We start from the raw sequence: 10258 nt of genomic DNA, 5'->3' as shown, positions 1-10258 counted from the left end.
GTTTGCGGCCCAAGCGCAGGCGGGCTCCGGAGCGCTGCTGAGCGCACGGCCGGGGCTGCGCTGCGGGGTGACTCAGGGACACCCGCGTTTCGAGACGCGTCAGTGCCGAAACTCCCGGGGTGCTGCCCGTGACTCCTGTGCCCCCGCTGATCCCAATTATCCCGCACCTGTGACAGCTGCGCCGCCTTCCCCGCCAAGGTGCTCTCCGGAGCCATTGTGTAGAATGATGAAATTTTAGAAACTTCCCCGTCTCTGTTGGGGTAAGGGAGCTGTGAGGAAATGTGCAAAAAACCCTAAAAAGCCCCACACGCAAACGGACAAACGAGATCCCCACAAACATCCCCAAACAATCGCTGGGCAATGGTGGGCGGGGAGGGGACAGCACTGAGAGCAGCAGGGGCGAGCACGAGGGGCCGCCGGCTCCCCACCTTCAGCCCGCTCCGCCCCGGCCGGCCCGTGGAGCCCTTCTAGCGCGTCTCCAGCTTCATCCTGGGGTTTCAGCCCGCTGGGCACTGCCCGGGCCCCGCGTTCAGCCCGCTGGGCAGCCCCAGGGCGCCTCAGCCCGCTCCGCCCCAGCCGCCATCTCACCCTACGCTGCTGCTGCTGCCGCCGTCACCAGCGGGCGCTGCGGCGCCGCGGCGGAGCCCATAAAGGCCGCGGGGCAGCGGCGGCGTGTCCTTGTATCTGTCCGCGTGTCTGTGGCTGGCAGCGTCCGCTTTGCGCTCTGTCCGCCCGCGGGATGCTGGCGCTGAGCGCCGCCCGCCGCCTGCTTCGCCCGCCCGGGGACCTGCTGCCGCCGCCGGGGCTCGCCTGCATGTGGGCGGCCGGTACCCGCGGCTGCAGCGGGGCCGGCGCAGGCTCGCCGAACCCGGTGGTGTACTTGGACGTGGGCGCCGACAATCAGCCGCTGGGACGCGTCGTGCTGGAGGTAGGGGCGCGGGGGCTGCGGGAAGCCGGCCCGGCACGGACCCCAGGGGACGGTGCTGCGGAGCTGAGGGCGGCCTGGCCCCGGGCATGGCGGCTGGGGAGCGGGCAAGGTCAGGGCGGGCGGGCAGCGCCGGCTCCAGGGCCCGCGGCGAGGGCACACAGATCCCGGTGCGGGCGGGAGAGGGGCCCGGGGGATGGCGGGCTCGCCCGCCTGCCGGAGCCGCTGCCTGGCTGCCCTGGGGCTCCTCTCCCGGGGCGAGAGGGCGGTGGTACGGTTCCTTCAGGAGGGGTGGGCTGGGCTCGGACCGGGTCTCTCGCTGAGCCGCGGCCCGCCTGTGCCCGCGGCCGGTCCCTAAGGCCATCCCACGGGACAGCCGGGGCGGAGGGCACGGCCCTGGTGTGGCTGCGAGCCTCGAAGGAAGTTGCATAGTTCAGAAATACTGAACAAGAATGAACTCGCTACTGTCGTGTGCCGCTGGCTTGAGAGGGGCAAGCGGTGTCCCAGCGGCACCGGGGTCCCTGGCCTTCCCACCGGGGGCCGCTGCTCCTGGGGCAGCCGGCCCGTGGGGCCCTTCAACCGCGCCCCCAGGTTCATCCTGTGTTTTAGTGGGCGCTCGCTGTGTGGTTCCTGTGCATCCTGAGGCTGACAGTTTCCTGAAGTTCCCTCCTCCTCGAGCCTCCGGCTCCACGTGCAGCGAAGGGCACCGCGCTGCTGACAGCAAGCTCAAGAGCCGGGTGCCAGCTGGCTCTATCCTGAAAAATCCCGTCTCTGAAATGCTCGGCCATGTAAAGAAGGCCTGAAGAGAAAAACTTGTGTAATATCAGTTCTTAAAGGAAAAAAAGCGCCGTGGGCACCGTGTACTACGTTATGTACATGCGACCCTCGGGCCGGGATGTGCCTCACATAGATGCGGTGTGTATAGGAAAGAGTGAGGGCTGTGCTCCAGAACCACGGGCTGGAGAGCGAATGAAGCTCTTAGGAATGCTGCCTGCTGAGGGAAGTCAGTGAAATACTACAAATACAGACCTTGGGTCTGTATTTGTAGTATTTTTTTAAAATATAATTCATCAGAGCTCTCTCTAAAAGAGGTTCCTTTGAGACTAGAGCCCAGTATATTTTTATTTATCGGTAGTGTTAGCGTATTAATAAATTGGACTGTTCTAGCTGTTGTGCTCTCAGGAGGTAGCATTTCAGGGAGTCATAGGTAAAAATATTACTCTTCAAGTTCCTTATTCTGGGTGGTATTATTAAAAAAATAGCATGAATGTTCCTGTGTTTCTTGTGGTAACATTTAATTTCTATGCTAAAGTTGTTTAATCTGCCCAGTTTAGAGATAGTCTGAATGCATTGCAGCATCACCTTGAATCTTTGGCTGCGCTGTAGTGGTCTTCTGCTGCAAGTTATAGCTATCTGAGAAGAGTGGCCTAGGGAAGGAACATTAAAATCTTACTGCAGCCATGCAGTTTCCAGGCGTCTGCTGCTGGTCAGGATGTCCGGCTAGGTAAAACTGGTCTGGCTAGTATGGCCAGTTTTATGTCCCTTTTTAAGGATAGTAAAAAGATGTACAGTAATCAAAACCAGAAGTTTTCGTTGGTTGCAAATGCATATGTAACATAAGTTGGTTTTGATGCACAGTTTCTACTCTTCTGTTTCCTTTGCCTTTTCTGTCATTTTCAACAGCTGGTTCTGTGTGGGGGCTGGAGGAGGACTTTGGTCTCTCTAGTTGTATCCAAACTCTTGGGGTCTATTATGAAGATTCTTCTTAGGTACTGCTCAATTATGAATCGATCAGTGAAACCATTAGAGACTGCTCAAGTGGCTCTTCATTAACTGGCTAAAGGTTTCATTCAGGGGATATTTTTCATTGCTGGCCAAATGCTTGGAAAGTTTTGAGGTATTCATGGAATTTTGGATGGCTTGTGATTTCAGATAACTTAACACTTTGGGAGAAGAGTCTCTCATGTAAATGTTTTTTATGTACATTTGAAAAGGCTGACTTATGAATTTGTCTGTTTATTTTTCTTTAACAGCTGAAAGCTGACGTGGTCCCAAAGACAGCAGGTGAGGCAGCATCTTCAGAATTTCATACTTAAATACTTAATTTATAGATAGTGATTTTCAGGAATGAGAAGGTGCTTTTACCCTTTACAACTTTTTTTCATGTTCTATCCCCAGTTGTTATATGGAGAAATATGACAGGAAGTGTTAGTGAGGAGATGATATTTGTTATTTTTCCAGGTAGTTTGATTTTGCAATTTGCACCAAGACAGTACAGTTCATATATTGGGTTAATGGTGCTGAATATGTTTAAACCACACTAGCTGACATTAAAATCAAACCCCAGAGCAAATGGGGAAGGGCAAATCAAAGGGGTAGTCTTTCTTAGAGTTTCCAAAGAGTATATGGGGTTTTATTTTTCTGGTCACTAGCTGATTAGTGAATTAATTTTAGAAAGTTCTTGTGCTTTATCATTTGTTTCCTTCCTCTTCTGATTATTTAGTGGTTCTGAAAAAAACTTGTACTTTTTAGTTCCTATTAGACAAATATCCTTTAAAAAAAGACATAATCCTCACAACTGCTGTAAAGAACAAAGGCATCAAAGTCAGAAAATGAAACCTGTGACTACAGGCAAAAGTGGGGGGAGTTGGAGAATTGGAGTCACAGCAAAATAAAAGGGAGATGAGATGGAAAAGACTTATGTTGGTACCCTGTCCTGAGGCTAAAGAAGGGGTTTTTTTTTCTTGGCTTTATACAAGGGGTTTTTTAAGGTATGGAAATAACTGATAGATTGATAATACTTTAAAGATGCAATCAAGTTTTTGAAGCTTATAATCTTGGGCCATGGTTATTCCAGTTGTGTTTGTATTGCCACTTACAATGCAGAATATAATACTTTATGCTTTGTTTCCACAGAAAACTTCAGAGCTCTTTGTACTGGTGAGAAGGGATTTGGATATAAAGGATCCACTTTTCACAGAGTGATTCCTTCATTTATGTGCCAGGTAATGTTGGGGGTTTTTAATTTTTTTATTAAATTTAATTTTATATTGTTTACATATTTCTAGAAACAGACTAGTAGTAACATTTGAAATGGCTCTGCTCTAACCTTTGCTAACAAAACAACAAAGAAGTGACAGCATGACTTGCATTTCTGATATTTTTGTAATAGCTGTTGCTTAGCTCATCTTTTGTACAAATAAGTGTAAGTTATTTGTGGATGGTCAGAAGAAGCCTGTCTGAAGGCTTTCTGCTGTAGTAGAGGAGTGTACTTTAGTGTGGGGCAGAGCTGACTACATGGCATTGCTTGGGAGAAGCAGTTGTGGGTAGAAGGACAATCTACCTTACTGTTCTCTGTGAGCTGACAAACAACATGTCCATTCCTTATTCCCAGCAGAATAATCTATTCACAATAGACAATGTGTTTTTGTATTTTTTTAATGTCTCTGTAATATGGAGGGGACAAGGAAACCAAAAGTGTTGGTCTGGGTTGATTTTTGGGGTGATGCATCTGAGATGGATTTTGTTTTGGTTTAAAGAACAGATCTTTTGAAATTCTGGACAACAGCCCATGCATATTAACATCTTTTTACTTAAACAGCAGCAACCAGAATAACAACAAAGCTTTTTTAAAGCTTCTTTTTGTACGCTGCTTGGTAGATGAACAGGATGGAGCTGCTGTAGTGCACAGGATTCCTGGTGGTCCTCTCTTACCTTAAAAAAGGGTACATTTCAACAACATTGCATTGTTGAATGGCTTTGTAAAAAATCTGAGAAAATTTTAAGGAAGTTTGAAGGTTATAAGTAAGCATGCTTTATTTATTAATGAATTTATTAATATTATATTTAATATATAAATAAAAATTATTATGAATTTAATAATGATAGTCTCCCATCCTCAATTGTTTTTTTAAGCAAAAACCACATCTGTTAGAACAAGAGGCCCTAGTTGTATGACCTATTTTTAAGAAGAAAAAAAGGGACAGGTGTGCTGTAAAGGACCTATTTTCCTGCCTTTCAAATGCAAACTAAGGTTTTGTGATGCTGACAGAGGGATAGAGTTTAGAAGTCTTTCTGGGATCAGAAATGCATTAAAAAAATACAAACACAAACCCTACTTTGAATTCTGTCACGAATTTGTGAAGTTCCCTCTAAATCTGTTGGGCTTGCCTGCCCTGCTTTGGCCCCCCAGCTGGACTGGAAATCAGGATGCTAGATGGTTGATTATGGTATGGTGAGATAATGAATTGATGTTTAGGAATTACTCAGAGGTCATTGCTGAAGTGGAAATACTGTCATGGGTTTCAGCAATTTTCAAGTGAGAGAAAACAGTAGTGGCTCCTGCATTTGTTGAGATGGATTGTTGATGTGATTCAGGCAGTTGGTATGGCCTAATTGAGGGCCATCATATCCGGGACTGGGCAGTTCCATGGTTCCACACGGCATGCAGCACATAGCTCTGGGACTGCGTAGGAGCAGCTGTGACACCACCTGTAGGAGGTTACTCAGGGTGACAAAGGGAAGCTGAGGGTCACATGCACTACCTGTTGGGTATGAGTTCTCTCTGGCACAGGTGGTGTCACTCCTGCAGAGGAGATGGCACGTGGCTGGGAGCAGTGGTTGGGAGCCACCTTGGCGAGTCACCGTGGGTGCATTTTTTGTTTGAACCGGTTTTTTGTGTTTAACCTGAGACAGGTGGTCACATCTCTTCTGGCAAGCAGCATGGGGTCAGCTAACATAAGCTTAACATAGCTCTGGTGTAACAAACAGCAAAACCTAGAAATAGCAAAGGGTAATAATAATGGAGATCCTGACCAGTGTTTATACCTGTTGGAAGAAAAGAGGGGGGAAAAAGGAGTTGGTAGGTCTTGCCTGTGGTAATGAACTTAAGTGATTTGGTTTTGAGGCCTTTGAGGTGTTTCTTAAAATTACTGCTGTTTGTTCCATCACTTCTGGGAGAAAGGCTGGTAACACAGAGAGATGGTTGTAGCAGTTATAGAGAATATCAGCCATATCTGAAGCAGAAATCTACTTTTAGCCTGACTGTACTGGCTCTAAATTGAGTGGCCATGCTCATCCTTAAACTGAAGAAAATTTGTTAATGTTGTCACTTTTAAATTAGAGCAAGTGTGTGTATTTGCAATAACATTACTTCTGATATGAAATAGTCCATGTATGTTAGTAGAGTTAATATCTTTTTCTGTTTCAGGGTGGTGACTTTACAAATCATAATGGAACTGGTGGAAAATCCATTTATGGCAGTAGATTTCCAGATGAAAATTTCATACTTAAGCATGTAGGACCCGGTAAATAAACATTTTCTTTTTTACCTTCTGAAGACTATAACCTATGATAAAGCATTGTTTATGAAGATGTGTTTTTTAAAAAATAAGTGTTTTTAGATTTATGGGTCACTTGGTAATTACAGAAGTATCAAAGAAATTGAACAATGTTGAACAATGTGTTGTCCCTGGCATATGCTTATTGGTGTGGACTGTTCTACAAATATATGCCAGCCAATAAGGGGACTTAAAATTGTCCAAAGGTGAAATTACTGCTTTCATAAGTCATAGAGTTGAATTTCTACTTGAAGATTACTGCAGAAGTAAAACAAAGCAATCTGGAATTTCTTATTTAGTAGGTAACACAGGTATGTCCTTTTAAGCTCAAATTAACACCAGAAAAAGCAAAGGAAAGGCCATACAAAAGAATATCTAATTGAATTCTATAGTCTCTCTTATTTGCATTGTTACTTCCTTGTCCCAGGAGGCTGCTGCTGTTGAACCACAGGAAAGGTTAGCTGGTGTTAATTGCGTTCAGGGCGTGTACAGCTAATTATGTTACTAACACTGTTGCTCTGGAACCAAGGGGGGCTGGGCAGGAGGGAATAATCCAAGGCAGGAAGTTGGCATTAGAAATTATTTGGAGATACGGTGAGACTATCACATCTTCTGTTAATCTTTAGTTTAAATGTGCAGAGGAAAATTGTCTTTTGCGCTGCATACTTGTTACACCAGTCTAACGAGCTGCTGCTGTTCCAGGTGTGCTTTCAATGGCCAATGCAGGACCCAACACAAATGGATCCCAGTTCTTCATTTGCACTGCAAAAACTGACTGGTAGGTTCTCAGCCCTGCAGATTGCCCTCATTAATTGATGCCTGAATCTGAAGGGTTTGGGGTTTTCTTAGGGATTTTTGTTATGTTGCTTGTGGGTTGGTATTTTTTTGTTTGTTTGATTGGTTGGTTCTTTGTCTTCTTGTTACTTCCGGATTACTTCATTCCAAGAGAAAATAAATTGGTTTTGTTACTTGAGGGAGGAAGAGCTGTGACAGCAACAAGGCTGCTATCCCTCAGAATGTTTATCAGGTCCAGAACTAAATTCATGTTATAAAGCTTTGTGTCACTTGAAGGGCAGTTGAGCCTTTGCCACAGAGTTGGTCAGCAGGTGAGAGCTATGAAGATCTGCTAACACTGTCTTTATGTTTTAAGTAAAACTGCCTTTGTGTATTTGTTTTACAGGCTAGATGGAAAGCATGTTGTTTTTGGGCATGTAAAGGAAGGAATGGATGTAGTGAAAAAAATTGAGAGCTTTGGTTCCAAGAGTGGAAAACCCTCCAAAAAGATTGTCATTACTGACTGTGGCCAGCTGTCCTGACCTTTTGCCCTACCCTTCATGACAACTTGGATGCTGTGAAAAATGAATCATAAAAACACCCACACATTTCTTATCTCAAAAGTAGCACCTATGGAACTGTGTTTTTTATTTAGCTTGGTCCAACTTTTATACTTATACTGAATAATATTGATAAAAACCATAAAATAGTAACTGAAGCATGTTGTACGTGCACCACCGTGGTAGACACACTGGTTTGGTAGAGTCCCCTTGTGTTTTGCAAGAAGTGCTGAAGTCACCAGGGTGTACCTGACTGCAGTGTTGATACTGTCCTTAGTATTTGGATGTTTCAGCTGTTACAATGGGTGGTGGAGTTGACAGCAGGGGTTCTGCATTTGGGGGTTAGGTATAAATTGAGATATGCCATGTTTCCTTTGGTGCTAATAAATTCCTATTCTGTTGTTCGTCTCATCATTTTGAAGCAATACTACTGACCAGTGCTCTCAAGGCTATCTGCAACAGCACTGGCATTTTCTTTGTGTCTCAGTTAAATTCTATCCAGTAGGTTTAATGAGCAACTGTGGGTTTCTTTAAAATTAATTCTGGTTTGGTCTTTATTACAGCCTCAGACTACTTTTTAAAAATAAACTCTACCTGACCTGCTTCAGTGGAGCAATTTGACTTTTGGGTTAAGTAAATTGCTTTAGGTTGAGTTAGGCTACTACTGAAGCTCTACCTGGCAATAGGACCTCACCTCAATCCTGCCAAAGGATCTCAGGACTATTATGGAACTGTGAACTTGAAGTGTGCTTCTGCTCTGGGATCTGGTTCTGTGAGGAATACAGCTCAGTTCTCAATATATGGCCTATTTTTGTACTTTGAGAATATAATCAGTATAGTGAGCTTGCTTGAGTGAGAAATAGGTTTGATTGCCTTTCTGTCATGTTGATCCTGTGAAGTCAGCCCAACTTGGGTATTACTTGGATTATGATTTCTTCTTATGTATCATCACCATCAGTCAGAATTGGTCACCACAGACTCACAAGGCCTAATCAGTGCAGCAAAATGGTTATTGTGGGTTTATGCACGAGAAGGAAAGAATTCAGCGAATCAGCTGAATTTATACATTTCATTTGTATAAAGCAGGATGCATGTTCTATACGGCATACTAAAGCAGCAACAAATGCTGGAATCTCACACCACTGCCTTTGGAATCACTATGGCTGTAAAGTATCAATGATTGTGGGAAAAAGCACATGATTGTTTTGTGCAATAATCTCATAAGAGAAAAACTGTGATGGCTTTCTTCAAATGTGAATTTATTTTCATTGCAGGATGATAATATGTGGGTTTAAAACTATTTTGTACTGGATGTTTTTTGAATTGGGGGTTGCACTCGTGTGAGCAAAGGAGTATTTAGAATGTAATTTTGCAAAAAATGGAATTGAAAAGCTTTTTATTCTTTCCACTGTAGCTACTTAATCAATGTAGTATTTCTTAAGTATTAAATTGTGTTGGTTTGGCTTATTTCACTTGGATACAATAACAATTTTTTTGTGCATTCTCCTAATTTGTATATGAAAATTATTAAATACACTTCTGCCACCAAAAAAAAAAGTCTGCTCCTTTCTTGAAAGCAGGAATATGAGAAGCTGAAACCTCTTGGGCTTACCTGTGCTGTTTGATGCTGTTGACTTTGTGATGGGTGTGTGTAGGGGGATTGAATATAAGAAAATAAAGGTAGTGTAGGAAGTAACCTTACCCCTAAGGTGTTGCAGCTGGGCTGGGCCAATTATCAAAGATCAGGAGCAGGCCTGACTTTAACAGGACACAGCTGTAAGCAATGAGAAGATGCTATAAAAGAGTGGGGTGGCTGGGTGAGAGGGGAGCTGGAGTCAGTTGGCTGCTTTGTGAACGAGTCAGTGCTGTGAGGAGCTGCCCACAAGAAACACCGAGAAGGTATAGAACTTTTGTGATAAGTTGGAACCCCTGCAGTAAGGTCTGCTGGTATTGAGAAGCCATGGTGTCATTCAGGTGCAGTCAGCAAGAGAGCGGGTGATGGTGCATTGCTTTGCCTCTCACTACTGGGCTAAAGTATCTGTCCTACCTGGTCACAGCACTCGGTGTCCTGCTCTGTGCCTGTCCTGCCGGGTCACAGCACTCTGTCCCGCTCCATCCCTGTCTGTGCCTGTCCTGCCGGGTCACTGCACTCTGTCCCGCTCCATCCCTGTCTGTGCCTGTCCTGCCGGGTCACAGCACTCTGTCCCGCTCCATCCCTGTCTGTGCCTGTCCTGCCGGGTCACAGCACTCTGTCCCGCTCCATCCCTGTCTGTGCCTGTCCTGCCGGGTCACAGCACTCTGTCCCGCTCCATCCCTGTCTGTGCCTGTCCTGCCGGGTCACAGCACTCTGTCCCGCTCCATCCCTGTCTGTGCCTGTCCTGCCGGGTCACAGCACTTTGTCCCGCTCCATCCCTGTCTGTGCCTGTCCTGCCGGGTCACAGCACTCTGTCCCGCTCCATCCTTGCCCGGCCCGGGGGCAGCGCTCGGTGTGCGGGCCCCGCTGCCCGCCAGGTGGCGCCCCGCGCCCGCGGCAGGCCCGGCCCGCCGTGAGGGGCCGTGAGGGGCCGTGAGGGAGCGCGGGGCCAGGGCCGGGTGCCCGCGGGCTGCCTGGGCTGCCCGGGGTGCGCTGAGCTGCCCTCCCGCCCTCCTGGAGCCTCAAC

The 10258-nt window shown here is 46.1% G+C and overlaps 1 protein-coding gene across 1 annotated transcript; it reads left to right on the top strand.

Annotated features, from left to right (window-relative positions):
• The first annotated feature begins 469 nt into the window (after nt 1-469).
• On the top strand, nt 470-8380 carry PPIF (peptidylprolyl isomerase F). Its single transcript, XM_071438795.1, has 6 exons — nt 470-928; nt 2959-2989; nt 3842-3930; nt 6135-6231; nt 6967-7042; nt 7445-8380. Exons 1-6 carry the CDS (start codon nt 740-742, stop codon nt 7578-7580), a joined length of 618 nt encoding a protein of 205 aa, XP_071294896.1. The 5' UTR covers nt 470-739; the 3' UTR covers nt 7581-8380.
• The last annotated feature ends 1878 nt before the right edge of the window (nt 8381-10258 follow it).

The sequence above is a fragment of the Agelaius tricolor genome, unplaced genomic scaffold (assembly GCF_023055355.1).
Source record: "Agelaius tricolor isolate 1412-34295 unplaced genomic scaffold, bAgeTri1.0.p SCAF_13, whole genome shotgun sequence".
Classification (NCBI taxonomy): Eukaryota; Metazoa; Chordata; class Aves; order Passeriformes; family Icteridae; genus Agelaius; species Agelaius tricolor.
The sequence above is the reverse complement of the archived record's forward strand: the minus strand, read 5'-3'. Positions and strand labels throughout refer to the sequence as shown.

Coding starts and splice junctions, on each gene's coding strand:
- PPIF (XM_071438795.1), top strand. CDS start 740: ATGCTGGCGCTGAGCGCCGCCCGCCGCCTGCTTCGCCCGCCCGGGGAC. Junction 929..2,958: donor TGGGACGCGTCGTGCTGGAG/GTAGGGGCGCGG, acceptor TTTCTTTAACAG/CTGAAAGCTGACGTGGTCCC. Junction 2,990..3,841: donor CGTGGTCCCAAAGACAGCAG/GTGAGGCAGCAT, acceptor TTGTTTCCACAG/AAAACTTCAGAGCTCTTTGT.